General features: G+C 42.0%; 1 protein-coding gene across 1 annotated transcript; it reads right to left on the reverse strand.

The window, feature by feature from the left end:
• Positions 1-1,462: 1,462 nt before the first annotated feature.
• Positions 1,463-18,466, reverse strand: smad1 (SMAD family member 1). Its single transcript, XM_030432107.1, has 7 exons — positions 18,390-18,466; positions 9,157-9,722; positions 6,346-6,615; positions 6,132-6,248; positions 4,062-4,286; positions 3,571-3,827; positions 1,463-3,132 (listed from the first exon to the last, which is right to left on the reverse strand). Exons 2-7 carry the CDS (start codon positions 9,554-9,556, stop codon positions 2,989-2,991), a joined length of 1,413 nt encoding a protein of 470 aa, XP_030287967.1. The 5' UTR covers positions 9,557-9,722; positions 18,390-18,466; the 3' UTR covers positions 1,463-2,988.
• Positions 18,467-18,832: the final 366 nt, after the last annotated feature.

An 18,832-nucleotide genomic window follows, 5' to 3' on the forward strand; every position in this document is an offset into this window, starting at 1 on the left:
AGCACCTCCTATGCGCCATTTTCTGTCCCTGTTAGCTGCGGAGCATTTGGGGCATTTTCTCTTGACAGTCACAGTGTTGTTAGAAGTACCCAAAAGTCATACTTAAGTAAAACTTTGGTAAACATAAAAATCACCCATAAAAATAGTACTTGAATACTTGATCTGATATAGAGTAATTTTCTTACAATAAATATAATAATATATTTTCATGCATGTACATGCAGGTCTTTGACTCTGACACAGCATGCAATCTGGTACCAGTCCCAGTAGTAGAAGGAGCAAAAATGGACATAATCAAGTAATTGTGTATACTTAGGCACAGTACTTTAGTCAACTTATCACTGGACAGTAATGATAATAGAATATACAGTTTGTGTTTGTTTTAAAATGTATTTTCCTAATTACAAACAACTGCTTATCCTCATCGTCTCATTGGTAAAAATATTTCATTATAATTTATTGAGATTTGTATATCCCTTGGACTAATTATTTACATTACAGACAATAAAGTTTTGGGCAAACATTTCATAAAGCAGTGAGACTTGTCCAAGCTACTGGAACAAGTGTTAGACCCAATAACTAATATGTAGTGGAACATTAAGACACTAAAATAATAAGAAAATTGTGGACCTTCATTTTGTTAAACAGCGGAAATGTGAGTGATGCAAACTCAGGACAGCAAAAATGATGGAAAAATGCACCAAATCCACATCCTTTGAAATGCATTTTATGTAAAAATCTGTTTGTTAGGACTTATGCAAGATACATCTGCATGTTTCCTGAAAAACTAACCGACACAGCAACCTTAAATAATGGGTTTTATAAGTGTCAAAGTGTATGGAATACATCAAATAAAATAAAACATGGATTATGTGAGCATCACAACCCTTAACGAACACTCACTAATACAGTACGTCACCAGACATTCAGAGTCTAGTCCACCTGAAGTGCTTGTCTGTGGAATTTAGGAGAAACATGCAAACTCCTGGGAGGCAACAGTACTAACCACTGTGCAACCACACCACCCACGTCATGTGCAGTCGAATCTAACTCCTGCACGCACACACACATACACGAAAGTCAGTGATTTCCAGGGGGAGCTTCCTGGAAGATTGCTGTAACTATTCCAGCGCTGTCACAACGATCCCCCATAAAACAAAGGAGAACACACGATTTCATGCACTTTCCTGCAATTTACTGGAAAACGCATTACGCTTAACATTAGTGCAGTTGGGTTTCAGATGCACTTGTAATTGTTGTGCCTCCCTAATTGAAGGTCTACGTCCAAGCACACACACACACACCACACAGAGAGTGGCTCATGTCTTTGAAAGTCCCTGACAATACCATGATGCATATTTTCTAAGCAAAGGGTGGCCTGTAATTAAAGAGACAGACACACAAACGCCACACACACACACACACATGCCCTGACACAGTGATCATATAACAGACGGAGAAGTTGCAAGTAATGAAACAAATTTATTGAATCTTCCAGTAGAGGCTTGATATTCATGGAATAAAACTGCTTTTCTGGGAGTTTTACTGAGCAAAAACACAAAGGAGAAAAACAAAAAAACAAAACAAAGATGCAACATGTGAAAGTGCAGACAAACAAAACAGAAATGTTCAAAAAATACAAAAAGAATGTAAAGAGTAATACAGTTTAATAGCAAAGAGGATTGCTCAAAGCATAAAAGAATTGAAGGGCAAAAAAATCTGCATTTTATAAAAAAAAAAAAGAAATCATACAGGGACGTCAGTAACTGATCCCCTTTTCTCAGTCAACAATTAAAATTTGAATGCTCAACATTTCCCATAACAGTCTTTTAACGCGTTTTGCTCAGTCAATGTAATCAGAGAATGTAGCGCAGTCACTGAAATATTCATGTCCTCAATGTGACTCCGCATTTGACACATTTGATTTTGCTGCAGAGTGTAACAACAAGGGACAAACTCAACTGCACTCATATTTTTTGCCTCTGCTTCACGTGGTGTTTAGCTACCAGTCTTAAATGTGTAACACTACACTAACCAAACTATGCTTTGCAAAAAACCAGACTGCACAGCACATACTCTAATAGTGAATATATCTAAACACTATTCTTTTTTTTTTTTCTCGTAAAATTAATTTGAAACACGAGTGTAACACAAGATGAGCAACATTTAAACATTAGTCTTTTTTTTCTTCTGAATAGTCTGAAATGCCCTTTTAGTGCCATGCCCCACACTACAACCCACTCTAAACTCTCAAACTCCCCCTAATTTTGCCCTCCTATTATTTTTTTTATGATCTGTGATATGGGATTTTATTATTTTCTTATAACAACTTTGTACTGCTTTAATTTATTAGCCTTAAAAAAAAGGAACACTTTGAGGAAAACGGCATACTTCTTTAAGTATCTTGAAGATGATTTTAAAAAATTCAGTCATGTTGGTCAACCTCCAAGTCCCTGCTAACTTTTTACATGTCCTAAAGTACATTTCATGCCAACTTCACGGCAGTCAGGCGGTAGGCTACAACTGACGCCAATTTCGGTGACCTGGAATGTCCCATAATTATTGTAGCTATACAAGTATATCTGGATTTCAGAGGGAATATTTAGATGCGGACTAGTAATGAGTCAGAATAATAGAACAATGAAAAAGAGACACCGTGGGAGCAAGATCAGGGAGGATACTTGCGTCATGATGAGTGTGATGGTCTAATTATTACAGTTGGTCACAAAGATCAAGTATCTTCCAGTTGCATCACGCTCACTTTGCTTACTCCTCTCCCAGACTGTAAATGTGCCCAATTCAGACATCCTTCAAGTAGAGAACAAACCAACCCGCCCAGCCCTACTGGTCTCAGGTCAGCTTGTGTTTCAGTTTACCGGAAAACTCTGATTGGCCGAACCACAAGCCAATCTGTGACCCTTTATTTTTTCTGCTGCTTAGACCAAAATGCTGGGGAACGGACAGCCACAGGGCTGAGGACAGTGAAGCCTAGGAGACGGACGATATAGGATTGTGGGGGGAGCCCATCTGGGTTAGCACCTTATCCAACCACTGCAGGGGACCGTGCAGGTGAATCTCAATCCAGCAGGGTGTGCTGGTCACGTCCTGGCGGTGGTACTCTGCACCCCAGCCCTGAAAATACATGAAAACACATTGTTTTAAATGAAGTCGTAAGATTGTTCTTTTTCTTCATTTGCTTGAGTCAATGTTAATATTTTATTGATTGCACTGTAGTTAGAGTTGATGGTAAAGGGGGATAAGGTTTTGTTCAGTTTTCCAGGTCCAGTAGTGGTATGGTAACTAATTGAACAGCACTCTCCTCCTCTCCCCTCCCCTACAGTGGCTGCTAAAAACGTGAAAAATGCCAAAGTCCCTGCCTAGAGTGAGAATTTTTGTTTTTGTGATTTTCTAAATCCAATTTTCACTTGTTTAACACTTAAAAATGAACAATGGACACGTTGATGTTAAGTATTAATAGTAACTCAATTTTAAAACTTGACTGAGTCAATTCATAAGAAACAGAGGTCAAAGGGTGATACTGTTCTCTCTTTTAAAATCTGATCTTCTTACCTTAACGAAGCTCATGCGGATGGTACACATCTTAGTGAGCTCATAAACGGCCTCAAAGCCGTGGTTGACGGACTGCGCAAGCAGCTCAGCAAACTCCTGGTTGTTGAAAATCTTCAGGCTGCAGCCGCTGGGGATCTTGCACACAGTCGTGGGATGGAAGCCATGGTGGTAGTTACAGTTACGACTCTGGACGAAGATACTGCTATCACTCAGACATTCTGCATACACTTCCCCGCCAACATAGTACAGATGGACACCTGGGAGGAAGCAAAATAAAGTGTCACCAGCAGAAGAAGAGGCCACTTTCAACAGCAAACACAAAGGTCCCAAAACATCAGTGTGGTCATCTTAAAATCAATACACACACTAAAATGTTTCCTCCGTTTGTTGTTATTGTTCCCTTCTAACATCTATTGACAGCATGAATTGATTTAGTCTCGTCTGCTGACGGTATGTGCATTGGAGTCATTGACGGGCTTTCCATACTGCACCTTTGCCGATGTGCCGCCGGGTGTTCTCAATGGTGGAGTTGCGGTTGACGTTGGAGAGCAGGCCGAGGCAGAACCGGTTGCGGTTGTTGGAGGGATCTGTGAAGCCATCGACGAGCACGCTGGTGGAGGACGCCTGGAACGCCTCTCCGACGCGATTGTTGAGCTCGTAGTAAACAATAGAGCACCAGTGCTTTGGTTCCTCATAGGCCACGGGCTGCACATCAACTGAGAGACACATTAAAAGGTCACAGGGGTGAGCTTGCAGTACATGCAGAGACAGACACAGACACATTTAATGCACATTTAAGATTCTTCTGAGCAGACTCATGTGCAGACAAGCTGCCAGGAAACACTGATGCCAGCAGAAGCTTAGCTATAAATCTTACTCATCTGCACAATTATTTTGTCCAAATTGTCCCCTGTAGCCCATAACAATGATTTGAATAAGCATATAGGACCCACTGGCTACATCTGTGTACATTTATGCCGACCAAAATCAATGCAGACGCATCTTAAAGTATACCTACTGTCTGTGGTCTGTGTGCCAGCCTTTATTGAGCCGGAAAACAGTCAATAGGAGGTGGCTGGCCATGCTCTCTGTGCCCCGTCGTATCTGACAGCGAGCCAGTGCCAGCTGGCCTCACCCTCTCTCAGAGAGAGGAATAAATCATGTTTATCTAAGCACATACTTCTCCCAAACTTCCTCTGTAGCGGGGCACTGGCTAGCAGGTGTGTTTTGTCTGTCCCCTTCCCAGAGCTGGCCTACAATAGAACCCAGCTCCCCCCAGTACAGGATGCAGCTTGTGGAAAAGAAAAGAACTCCCCAATCTCCCACCTCCAGCAAAACATTTCAACAGCTCTTCCCGTTACTGCTGTCACCATGTGTGGGCAGGATTTTTGGGCCTTGTGTGCATGATCATAAAACAGTACAAATATAATGTTGGTCAGGTGTGGAAAACTGAAGTTCAGACCAAAGTCCAGCTGTTACTCCAGTGTGAGGTTAGAATAATTTAACAAAAACCCTACAGGGTGTGTGTGTGCAGAAATTAAACATTTAAACATCAAAGATGGCCAAACCAGCCAGCCAGCCAGCAGTTGCCAGTAGATGAGTTGTGACCCTCAACAAGGAATCACAATTCGTCCCTGAATGATGATGAAGCCCATCTGAAGTCACCACGACCCGCTTGGAGGCAAAATAGAGTCCATCTCTGGCACAACCATTCAAATTGGTGATGAAAATGGCTTTGATTTGCTCGGCACGGGCAAAAATGCCAATTAAAAAGGCCTAAATAAGTATATCAAGTAACATTTGTACCAGGAAGTCGGTCTATTGTCTCACCTCTAAAACCTTGCTTCATTTGGCTTTTAGCAATGTTACTGTGTTCTCAGATCTCTGCAATTAAATTATCATTTATATTCTCACTATTACTGATTAAATTAAATTATCACCAGCACTGCACCGGATGGCTCTGGAGTCCAAGACATGTCCATTGTATGGTCTTTAACGATCATGGATGCAGGGTTGGATGTGTCTGCTCTTTAGCACAATAAAGCCCAAACCACAAAATAGAGATAGCAGCAATTACCGCACCGCATTTCAGATCTGAAAGTTGGAGGTAATTAGTGAATCTTATCGTTAACGGGTTTCAAGTCATTACCACCAGCAGAGATGACATAAGCCCCAGCTTTTATAGACCTCATAAAACTGCTCTGAGGCCTGGCTTAATTTGCTGAGGCTTTGAGCTTCCCATGGGTTCGCACCCACAGACAGAGGCTCACTGTAAACTTACAGGTCCTTTCCACACACTGTGCAGGTTTTATCAGACAGGATATGGCATCGACTCAGCTGAGGTTTTTCTTTCTTTTCTTGGATTTCAAGTTTGACCACAGGAGAAGAAAAAAACTTTAACAACATCCAGGCTTCCCAGAAATCTTTGCACCTGCAGATCAAGGCGAGCAGGTGCAGACAGCTTTATGTCGATGATATCACCGTGAACACAAGAACGAGGGTGTGTGTGTCTATGTGTGTGTGTGTGTGTGTGTGTGTGAGATAGTAACTGCCATGGTTACCTCCCCGGTTGTTACTCTCTAGAGGCAAGGGTGGAGCCATGAGGTTGGTGTCCATTGGCTGAGGGCAATCCTGAGTCATCTGCTCCTCTGGGGGCATGTAGGCAGGAGGGGGAGTCTCTGCATCAGGAAGGGGGCAGAACAAAGAGCAGAGAGGTGAGTTGTTGTTGGCGGAAGAGGAAGAAAAAGTCCCAGATTATTTACTGTTTGTACTCACCTGGCATCTGGAATGGACTGCCGGGTTCGGAGCTGGATGGTGAATGAGGGAAGGTGGCGCTGCTGCCGCTTCCAGGGGAGTTTGGGTAACTGTTTCCCGGCGAATGGGGGAAATTGGGGGGCATTGTGTTGGCCTGAGGAAAGGATTCTGGGAAGGTGGCATTCTGCGGCATGTGCGGCTCGTTCTGTTGTAGAGGGTTGCGGAAGCGGGGCAACATCGTATGCTTGGCGTTGAACTCGCTGTTCCTCGGTACCAACACAGGAGGCAGCACTGAAGAGGGAGACAGACATCAAAATGGTTCAAACAGGAAGTGCTTTTATGCAACCAATTGACAGTATGTTTTTCCAGTGAGTAGAGACCCTTAAAACCAAAGCTGTTTTGATTTCTAAAGATTTGATAGAATGCTTTAAAGCTTTCATTAACTGTTTTTAGTACTACTACTATGACTTAAAATAAACTTGTAAAATAAAGAGCAGGCGACACAATGCCAATAACACTTTAGCAACATCTAAGTATATTTGGCCATTGTGGGCGATTGACTGATTTTTATATGATTTTTGCATCAATGTGATGATGATAATTTTTGCGTGTTTCTAACTCCCACATGTAGGACTGCAAGTAACCAGTTTCTCAACGCAATTATATTGTCAAAGTTCAAAACAAATGGGAGAAAAATGCTCCTCTTAAGTTTTGCAGAGCCAAAGATGATGTCTTCAAAATGCTTTTTCTGCCCAAGCAACAGTCCAAAGAGGAAAGAAAAGTCAGAAAAGTAGTTTAGTAGTAAGCCGCAATGAACGTCACTGTTTTGCTTCATAAACAATCATATGTGGCTGATGTACAGTGTATTATACAGTCGTTGAATACATACTAAAGTAAGAATACTTTCAAAACTTTTCATTTCAAATTATATCTCATTTGAGCTGATTGTTTTATTATTTAATGGATTTTGTTTCTTAAGTTCGAGTGTCTTTATTTCATTGTTCTGTGATTAACGTGACTTGGCTTTTGTGATAATTGACTGCTGGGATTAATAAAGAACTTCACTTATCTCAGTCTAATGCTTCATCGTCTTAACGTTCCAGCACTGCAATCATCTGGCACGCTCACACACATGCAAAACCTCTCCACACAAACTCAATAAGAATTGAGTTATTTTACTCCAATAAAATAAAGAAATCTCTTTCTGGCACTCGACATGTTTTTACATTCTGAGCGCAGATGTCCCTGCATTTTTTTTTAAATGTCAGCTTCCAGCCTTTTTGGTCTTAGCCAGCAGTACTTGGCCCAAACTCTCAGGTTTCTGCTCTGAAAAGACATTTTGAGCGGAGCCATTCTTGAGGAATTCATCACTTGGGGTAAATATCCTGGCTGATGTGAGGGCTATTCAGGTGCAGTGCATACAAACCACACAGATACGCTCCGCTTGTGCCTATAAATACCTGCGCAGATAAATAAAGCTGGTGCTGAAATTTTAGATGGGGCCTGTGCTGCTGTCAAATGTTCCTGCAGGTAGCCTATGTGTGCTTCAGCGGGGCCAATGCATCAATGTAGCAGTTTAATTCCAAAGGTTATATGTGGAGCAGGTGTTTGGTAGAACAGTGAGGGGAGATTGACAGGATGTGTGTGTAGGCGGGGGGGTGTTAGGAGAAAAAGAGGAGGGTAGTGTGGACAGACAGGTGCTGTGGGGTTTAATCACCTTAGCCCTCTGTCTTCCACCCGCTGCTAAAACAAAAAGTGTGCAGGGCAGGCAACAACTCTTTCCTCCCATTGTGTGTGGGTGACTGGCTTCCTGTTCCAGCCATCCTCAAGAGAATCTGTGCACGCAGTCATGGATGTGTGTGTGTGTTTGTATGTGTGTGTATGTATAGCCTGCTTATTTTGTTACATTCTGACAGTGTGTGTGCCTGGGTGTCTACATGTGTGCATAAATGTTAAAAAAAAGGGGCAGCAGCACAGAGCATGCCCAAAACAAAGCCCTCATTCTCTCCCAGATGGAATTTCCTGCTCCACACACACATGAACAAACACACACACACACACACACACACACACACACACACCCACACTTGGCCCTTTACACACTAAGCACCCTGCACACAGCTGTTTCTATCTTGTCAGCTGACCCTCATTTTCTGTTTAGTGAGAGGCCAAGTAGTGTTTGATATGTCTTGTTTCTGCACTACCTTTGCAGTGAGGGCTCAGAGGCTTAGTCAGTATCTATTTTACTCTCTTCTTATCTTGATTATGCTCGGGTCTTTTCTTTTAATTTACTTTTTCTTGGTGTTTTGAACAGATTAAAACAAATGTTTTAAACTTTAAAAACTTTTACTTACATTGAACGTTATGTGGTCTTAGCCACTAGCAGGGATTAACCTGAAGGGCTGCCTGATCGCCCAGTGCAAGTAGAAAAAAGCCATGTTGCGCTATTAAATCTATCAACACTCACCCACTCACTTAGACTTTTGCTAACTCAACCACTTTCTCACTTACTCACTCTTTGGTTCATGGTTAAGATCACTCACTAACTCACTTGCTCACTTACTCATTCACTGTGGTATGTGAGTCAGGACATTTTGAATGAGTGAGTTACTTTGCTATGACACACCATGTCGTCGTTCTGATTCTTTCACTTAAATAAAGACAAAACATTAAAATTTTAAAATTGCTAAAAAATAAACAACCCCAGGATGTCCGTGAAATTTAAAAAGTCTTTCTATTGAGATTAATTCTAGACATTTTATATTTCATGTAAAACTTTGGGGGATGCACCAATGCACATTTTTCTTTCTCCCTATTGATCAAATCACTCACCTGGACTGTCTACTCGTTTGTAGTGGTAGGGGTTGATACACACATCCTTCTGTTTGGAGCCAAAGGGGTACTCGCAGCACTCCAGGGCCTTCAGCTCGTGGTGCGACTGCAGGTCGGGCCAACGCCACACCCGACAGTAAATGACATGCGGCAGACCTTTCCTATGGGACACCTGCAGCCGTCCGTCCAGGGAGCGGGGGATTGTCACACAGTTACTGGGCTGACCCGGGCAGCTGAGGGCCCTCTCCAGCTCCTCCATGGCCCCCTTCTTCTTTTTCAGTTTCTTAACCAGAGCATCCACGGCCTTTTCCGCCCACTTTTCTTCCTCGTCTCCCTGCTTCCAACCCAGCAGCCGTTTGACCGCCGGGCTGGTGAAGGAGAAGAGTGAGGTTACGTTCATGTTGGACGAGCCGCCCTCCTCCCCTCTCCCTTCTGTCCAAAGGAACTGTGAGCAGCGGTGATGGACAGTCCAGTCTTAGATAAGAAAGGGTAAAACGCTTTGTGTTTTTGGACTTTCAGATAATCCTCAGCCTCCAAGATGTGAGATCAGATCCTCTTGACAGTCACTAGAAAAAAAGGAGAGGTAGGTTAGCACTGATGAGTATTTCTAAATATCTTCTGACAGACATTTCAAACGCATCTCTGCACATCCTGTCTGCTCTCTGTGTGCTTTCCCTCACAAAGCTGTAGCAACTTCAGTATCTTGAGGTGTACCTTAACCTCTCTCTCTTTTTGCCTCACTAGCGCCACTGATGTCTCATCAGAACAACCCATGATGAAGCAATGATGTCACCTTTATAGCTGTTATGGCCGTGTCAATCATGGCTTCTGGGAAACTGGCAGAGGAGTCACAGCGGATTCTCCAGATAGCTTCCTGACTGTACAGCTTGTCACATTACCACCACCTACTAATGCCATTTACAGTAAAAGACTTTACCAACAATATGTAGCCTACGCAGAATCTAGAATTTTTGGTCTTTAACATCTGAATCACTTTGTAAAAACACTAATCAATACTCATTCATTAGTTGTCAACTATGAAATTGATCGCCTGTTTCAAGCTAAAATGTGAATATTTTCTGGTTTCTTTCTTATCTTTGAGTTGTGGACAAAACACGTGAAAGGTTAATCAACTATTAAAAGTACTCATCAGTACACTTTCGTCTTGCCATCTTCCCCCTATCGATATGGAAATATCACACTTAAGATACAGGGGTTAAATGTATCCATATTGCCAATCTATAGTTTTACTTGACACTGCAGGTCAAAGACTTTGTAGTCCTCTCTGTTGCTCTTTCTCAAAAAAGTAACTCTGTAGCAACTAAAGCAGGAATAAAAAGTCTTTGCTGGAGGATTCTGCATAAACGTATGTGAAATCTGAAAAGGTCTTTCAGATTTCAGAGGAAGGAGACTTTCAATGAGCCGCCCGCTGAGGCAAACGTTCTATAAAGCTTCAACACCACCAACCAACAGGCCCTGGTTTTGGGCAGGAATCTGGCAATGTGCAGGACAATGAAAAGGAAGTGCATGTGGACCCCAGGATAAATGTGCCCATTCAATTGGGTCCCACAGGAGCAATTCAGCAGCCAGGAGGTACATGCATTCTCGCTTTTAAAAGGGAAAACAAGAGCGCATTGAGCTCTTCCAGTTCCACCTTCTTTCAACTTTTTCTGAATGCAATTAGAGAGATAAAAACGTAGTTATGGTTGAGGTCCGGCTGTGCATGAATGTTGAGACGCAATCCCAGAATCGAATAAACAGCTTGTCAGAAATCCACCACCTTTTATCCGCACTGACTCATGGGTGAGGACGCATCACTCTCTGACAGTAAAGCCTGCAGTATATTGGATTTCCTACAAGCAGGAACAAATACATCATTAAGACTGCTCTGTAGTTATTCTTGGCCCTTCAGATTATGGGATGAATAGCGATTTCTATCTTTGTCAGCTACTGCATGCGTCGGCTACATCATACTGACAAACGAGCAGGGAAGTTTGATGAGAACAGGTGCTGTTTACAACGAGTGTGTGTGTGTGTGTGTGTGTGTGTGTGTTTGTGTGTGTGTAGTGTATGTGTGTGTTGTGGGGGCCCAGGACACTTAGTGTTGCCAGCCACACTGACAGGAAAGAAGCAAGTTGCACCTATACTTAGCTTAGCCACCCGAATCACATTGGCTGATCAAAAGTGACGCGGGACTACTGACATAAGAGGGGGCATACGAGAGGACTTGGGGTTGTCTGTGTGTGTGTGTGTGTGTGTGTGTGTGTGGTTGAGATCAAGGGGAAACATATCTCAACACTGATAGCTCTCATGCCACAAGACCCTACTCTAATGTCACACCCTGCCAGCATCCTGAGAGAAGAACTCTCCCCCATCAAAGCAACAGGAAACGTTCTGTGAATGTATGTCTCTTTATCTGTCATCACCAGCACAGCAGTGACATCACTTCCTCTTGCTGAGACCTGCAAATATTTTTCAAAACATGCAGGGTAGGAGAGCAAAAGTTACCTTCCTTAACCGACCACCCCTGACTTCTATCTCCCTGTCTCACCAAGAGATATAAAATCAAATTAGTGAGATTAGGGAATAACACAGTATCAGTTAATGTAGTTATCGTTGGTCTTTTCAATGCTCTATATAATTGATAATGCCCATCAAAAACAATGATAGACTGGTTTTGTGTTTCTCCTCAGTGTTGACAGGATATCACTTGTGATGTGTAACCAATCAGCACAGTTATGGGCGGGACATTGAGTCAGACTACAGAGTGGTGACTACAGCCAGAAGAAGGATGCTGCATCAGAGCCAAAGTAGATAAATTCATTCATTTTCCTGGCAATAGGACACAAAACCAACAAGTCAGATTATTGGAAAAATGCTCTAACAGCCCTGACAATCAATGCGATGATCTCTAATCATCCCCTTTGATTTCTGTGATTTAAGAAAACAAAGAGCAGCAAAACCTTTTACATTTACTGACATTTCTGCTTCAAAAAGTTGAACAAAAACACTGATAAACAAAACAGTTGCAGATTAATTTCGGTCAATTGACTATATTCAATTTATCATTTCAGTGCCAAACATTCAATTCCTGCTTTCGGTATGTGACAGCTATGAATAAATTTCAATTGGTATCAAGAAAGTATGATTTCAACACTCAGAAAGATCAAGGGTAATGTCTCTGCATGCCGCCGTTTTGACACCAAAGTTTCTGGATTTCTGTACTGTTCTATTTATTCTCAGTCATGATGTAATTGAGAATTAAAAAAAAAAATTATATATAACATAGAAATCTCAAAAAGCTGATGTTTAGTACTGCATTACATTGTGAACTTGTCAGCGCCTGATGCAGAACTGACTCAGCAATGAGCAAAAGACACATTTAAACACAGAGCATAACAATATAACATGAAGTTCAAAAGCAAATGCTGCAGTACCACCTTTGTATCAGGGTCACCAGCCAGACACACAGAGAGTCTTTCTGATCCACTTCCAGCCACAAAGCTGCTTTGATGGCCTCTCAGTAACAGGCAGCACTATCAGCAAAGGTTCAGGAGTAGCTGCAGAAAGACAACTTTAAATCTATTTCAGATGGAAGATTCCACAAAACTAGTATTGTAACATCTGTAGCTTCCTAATCCTCTAGTGTCATCCTGCTGCAGCTGGAGACCATATCTCTTGGATATTTCCAACCTTGACAGACAGAAAATATCTGACTGCTGGCTTGACCACATGCTTATGGTCTCGCCAAAAGGGTCCTGATGGCTTTGTATTGGTTCCTTGGACAATGCTAGTTTAGAGTTGTCTGTGAGGCAGTCAAAATATAAAGGCGCCATTGTGCATCCATGCTCCTATATCTATGTATAGACTAGGATGTTTGCATCTTTCTCTCTGACAGTTCCACTCTACATAAACTTGATGATGACATTTAGGTTTTTGCAGCTTGTCTGCCAAAACAAATTCTGAATATTCAAACTCAAATCTAATCTCAAAGGAAATAAAAAGCCCTTCGATGCAAATTTGGGAGGTATTTTTTCATCTTTAGAGATTTACTACCCGTATAAACACACTGAAATACCATCTTGTTTCACTTCCTGATACAGTGTGACATTTAGTTCATGACATGCTGTTTGCAGTCCAGAGCAGTTTATCGAAGCCTCCTGATCAGAGAAAAATGCAGATTTAAAAGTTATTCCTGCAGACTGACTAATGACAACCCGAACAGCTGCACTGATCTCATCCATTCTTGTTGCCATATTTGTGCTGCTTTTTTTCGTGAACGTAGCTATTTTCCTGGCACTGGCATGAGGAGAAGACAGTTGTAATCCCACCTTCAAAGCTCTCGCTGGTTAGGTTGTAATAGCAAAAGTAATTGCTAAGAAATCTTATTTTCAAACCTATTTCAGCAGTAATTATCAGTTTACGTCAATGCTGACATTTTAAAGGCTTTATTGCCCCATACTGATGGCGTGCCATTATCGGAAACTTCTTCCAATTTATCAGTTATCAATTACTGACTTGCTTACTGAGAATAGCAGCAATGTTTGGATTAGGGTTGGGCTATGTCTACTGAACTGGCATATGACGACGTCCACAGTGAAACATCATGACTCAACTTGTGCCTCCAATTCAGTGTTTCTGAATCTGAGGCAGTGTGTACCCTCAGAGTTGCCGTAAGGTGTAAGGAGTTATCTCACCACTGCAGTCACCGGGGCGAGTAGGACATGGAGACGTAGCGTTTGTGCAAACTTCATTTAATTTCCTCTCCCACATAGTCAACAACTTGTGGTCTAGTGGGGCCCCTTTACAGTCATGATCGTACGATGGTACAGGGCTCAGGAGTAAATGACATCATCTATCAGCCCAACCCCAATTTGGGTGACTGATCTACATTAATTGATTATACATTTTTATGTCAACTGAATAATCCTTTACCACTTATTGTCTTCACTGATTATATGACTCAGTGAGCTCAATAAAGATGTATTTCTTCCTTCAACTATCTATACGTCTGTGCATCACCCAGTCTCCCAGTCAATGAAGAGTAACACAGATGCCTGCAGTGGCCTTGGCCACTGCTCTCCTCCCCATAAAAGCTGAAACACACACCATCATTTACACAACAGCTCCATAAAAACCACTCTTGACATTCCCTTCAGCTGAGTCCAGGCAATGCTCTCTCGCTATTGTGTTAGCGGTAGCTTGTTATGGCCATCAGTTAGCCGTCCGGACAGAAACTGAGGCTAATGGGAGCACAGAGTGGGATCATGCGACACTGACAGGCGAAGGCTTTGACCCACCTGGTGCGAGCTGTTAGCCACTACACTAGCCCCATGGATCATTTTGCACCGCTCCAGTGTCTGTTAATCAATTTAGGCCTGGGCTGTGTAGGATGAGGAGGCAGTAATGATGCTCTCTGGACCTTCCCCAGGGACGGAGCATTATAAAGAAGCTACATTATTTATCAGCAGGGTCCTGGACGGGGCCTCCATTAGCCCCCGCTCAATGGAGTCACAAGCTATAAACAGAGGAGAGCAGGAAGAGAGAGGGTGATAGATAAAAAGAGAGCGAGCGGGAGAGAGGGGGAATGATGCAGGAAGAGAAAGAGAGGAAGAAAGTGAGGGTGACGGCGAAGCCAGAGATCTAAGAGAGGGAGTGTTCTGGAGAGCGATAGATGGAAAACACAACATATATCTGGTCTCTTCACTGAGCACTTCTCGATTAAGTGCCTTCAAGGGTCATTACTGAGTAAAGAGTAACACTACGAAGACGCAATACACATGCTTTTTCACAAATACAAATCATAGCAAAGCACCACTGATGTATGAAACCATCTCCAGAGCAGCAGCTGCCACAAAGTAAGGTTTGACATTTCAGTATTGATATGATTATGAAAAATATCGGCACAATATTTCTTTAAACATATTATTCAGAGAAATCTGAATAATTGGTTGATAACCCAATGAGTCAATTGACCAAGTGACTTCTGGTGTTAAATAATGCATCCAACTAAATATTGGCAGATTAACAATGAAACATTTGTTCTTTCAGTATTTTTCTACAAAACCCTTTTATTCATTTAACAGAAGTTGTTCTCAAATGCTAAAATGTGTCAACACAAAAGCAGCTGCACAAGAAGTTTGCCAAAATAACTTGGCTGAAAAGTGTTTTTTTTTTTTAAATGTACATTTAAACCAGGAACTATCAGAGAACATTTAGCATTTGAGAATATACAACACTGTACATTTTAGTTCTCTCAACTAGACAAGAACTTGCAATGTTGTTAAGGCAACTTATCTTTGGAATTTCTGTACTTACATCAGTCCAAATGGCTAAATAATGGCTGATTAAACAGCCCTTCCTGTTTGCCAGGCAGGCTCAACTATTACTTTATAAAGCTGTTCCAAAAAATCACGAGATTCAATTGCCAGCAAATGCAGACATTTATGAAACTGAGGGTGCTCAGACTGATCTGCCACCCATCATTATTTGCCGATATTTGTTTTCTTAATAGTGGCGATTTGAGGTCTTTATAAAGGCTCATCAGAGAAGCCGATCAGATAAGCACACAAGTTCCTCTAATGGCTGCCAAAGTGCCATATCGTGCTGCAAGGCTCAAGATAAAAATGTGATTGTGATGAACAGACCATCACTTAGCAAAATGACAAACTAAACTGACCTCTACTGACTACGCTGACTAAAATGGAGTGCGTCTTCTCATGCTGTTACTGTACTACAAGAGGAAACTACAAATCCATATCAAAATCTGCTGGCTGTAACCTGCCTGTGAGCAGCAGTGTCCTGAAGTGTGTTCGGCTAACAGAGCTAACAGTTAATGGACCTAATGTCTTACACATCCTGACTGTGAGTTACTGATCAGAGAAGCATGATTTGGCACTTTAATGCTAAGTTTACAGTCAGAAAAAAATACTTCAGTTCTTCAGCTGAGTAAAGTTTGGAGTTAAAGTACTTTGAGTTTGGAGTTAGAGACTTAACATCATTTTACCAAACTTGTAACCAGATACACGCAGGGACCAGGTGATGGAGTAGTGACTTCAGAATACAAAGACCTCAAAGACTGAGACAAATCAGACTGAATTTTCCCCAACTTTTTTGAATTAACATAAACATGATTTGTTAATTTTAGTTAATTTTATTTGTTTGTATATGCCACTGAAAACTACTAACTATAGATGACGATATAAAGTAAATAAACATCACTTTTGATTGGTAATCAGTGACAGCCATTGGCTGATACAGCCTCTGGCAATTATGATATGTGATGGGCCACAAAAATCCTGTTCAGAACACCTTTAAATGAAAGAGTTGAAGAGCAAAGATGGAAAATAACCAGTCAGACATGAGGCATTGACCTAGGAGGCTCTTTTAACTTGCTTGGGTCACTTTTCTTTAACAAACACCTACACATACACAGCTGAGCAAAATCTGACAGTCACATTACTTCCCACTTGACATGGAAAAACACTAGAAAAAAAAAACCCTCTGTCACCAAAACTGTGGTGAGTATTGTCCTGACTTTGAAGGGCTGAACTGGGATCAGATTCTTTGTGTCCCAGACACACCAGTCCACACACCACTGCAGACATAACTAGCAAACACATGGGGTTTCAAGCAGCTATCTCAACCATGCCTGGCACTCAGTGTTGGGTTAGTGTTGTGTTAGGGTGGACACCTCACCCCCGACACATGGCAGGCTATGTTGACCGGGCCGTGCAGACACACGGGAGGGTTTTGACGCTGTTCACTACTGTTGTGACTGACTCTGTAGATACAGGAATGCTGTTAACCTATATTTACACCTCGTAGTTGAGAGGGGTTTTTTTTGTCTTTACTATAATCCCAGATGGATAGATCGATGTTTGTCTCGGGTATATGGAGGCAAATAAAATGTTTATGCAAATGTTTAGTGAGTAAATCTGCATTGCCGTTTATTTAAGATGTAAAACCAACCCCGTCGTTTCAATCCTATAAAACAACCATTAGTTCAATTTTCAAACAGAATGTAAAGGCTGCATGCCGGGAGAACACAGGACGGTAAAACAATTGGAAGTAAATCACGGACAAGGACAAATTCCTGTCCTATGGGTAATCTGATATGTCATCTTCAATAATGTCAGGGGATCTAGCCTTAGCTGCTGTAGGTCTCTCTCTCTCTCTCCCTCACTCACTCATTCACTCTCTTTCTTTCTTTCTTTCTTTCTCCCTCTCTCGCATGCACATTCAAGACAGACACAGATTCATAAACACACTGACTAAAAACCACACATGGGACACATGTCCTGTGAAGCACACTGAGTGCACCGGCTGGAGGAGGCCTCAGCAAGTGTGCACCAGTCAAAAGACAGTGAACATTTTTCTTTTAAAATTACAGGATGTAAAAGGATTGTAACCAGCGTGGTGTAACACACGTTACCTTCTTTTATCCACGCTACACTGCTTAAATGGCATAGAGTGTGATAAGTTATCACAGAGAGACCACTACAGAGTATCAATCTTAAAAGATCAGTCGAATAACCGATAAGCTGATCATCAAGAAACTTTGATCAGGAAACACTTTTTATGAATGTTTCATTGTTTAAGTCATTCAGTACAGAAAGAACGCCTCTGGAAATGTGAAGAATTTCTACTTATCTCTGATTCACATCAAAGTAAAATGAACATTTCTGTCTTTTTTTCAAACAATTTGAAGACCTCTCAGTCGAGGAGGAGCATTTTCACTGACACATCTCCCTCCCATGTGTTTAATAACTGCAGTCTTCTTCATTCCCTCCTGGTTATTCACTGCACACAGCAGCATGTCAGTAACATTTTACTAGCATCTCAATTGACACCAGATATTTAAGGCTCAATATATGGTGTTTTTTAGTGTCCACTTCCACAGTATCCCTATCAAACTTGCTGTTTTCTGTAACACACAGTAAAGCTTCCTCACTGTATTACAAGCTTGCTATAACCCTGCAGTTTTTAGCTAACACTTTCATGGAAAATGTGGCTCCACGTTCACCCCCAGTCTGATACTGTGAGTTAAAAAAGAAGAAGAAGAAGAAAAAAAAAGTTTGACACACTACTGTTGCCTTGATAACTGTTGGGGTCTACTTCCTCACAAACGAGAGCCACGCACACCCTAACAACAGAGGAGACCGACAAAGAAACTTTTCATTTAGCATGTTACAAAAAAACAGAAGAAGAAAGAAGATAAAAGTTTACAGTACCTTTCCTCTCCCTGCTGCTGTGCCTCCTCTCGCTCTCTCTCTCTCTCTCTCTCTCTCTCTCTCTCTCTGTGCTCCTCTGGGCTCTCTCTGCCTGTCTTGGGTCTGCTCGGCCTGGCGTCAGCGAGTCGCGGAGCCGCCTCACCCTCCGCTGAGCGCCGAGTATCACGCCGCGGGGATGCATCGCCGACAATAACAAGACCTACTTTTCACACATCCAAACATCTTCATTCAGTGTGTGGAAATGGATTATGTAACTGCGAGACAATGCCGGGGTTTTCTCTCGCTAGAAAAAAAGAAAAAAAAAATTCAAAGCTTTTCTCACCAGCGGAGAGAGAGAGAGTTTGCTTTTCATATGTCAGAGCTGGCTGCCTGTCTGACTGAGGTGGTGAAATGTTGGGGTTGTTTTGATGCGGTTTAAAGAGAGAAGAGAGGAGAAGTGGGGT

Source organism: Sparus aurata, chromosome 1, assembly GCF_900880675.1.
Source record: "Sparus aurata chromosome 1, fSpaAur1.1, whole genome shotgun sequence".
NCBI lineage: Eukaryota > Metazoa > Chordata > Actinopteri > Spariformes > Sparidae > Sparus > Sparus aurata.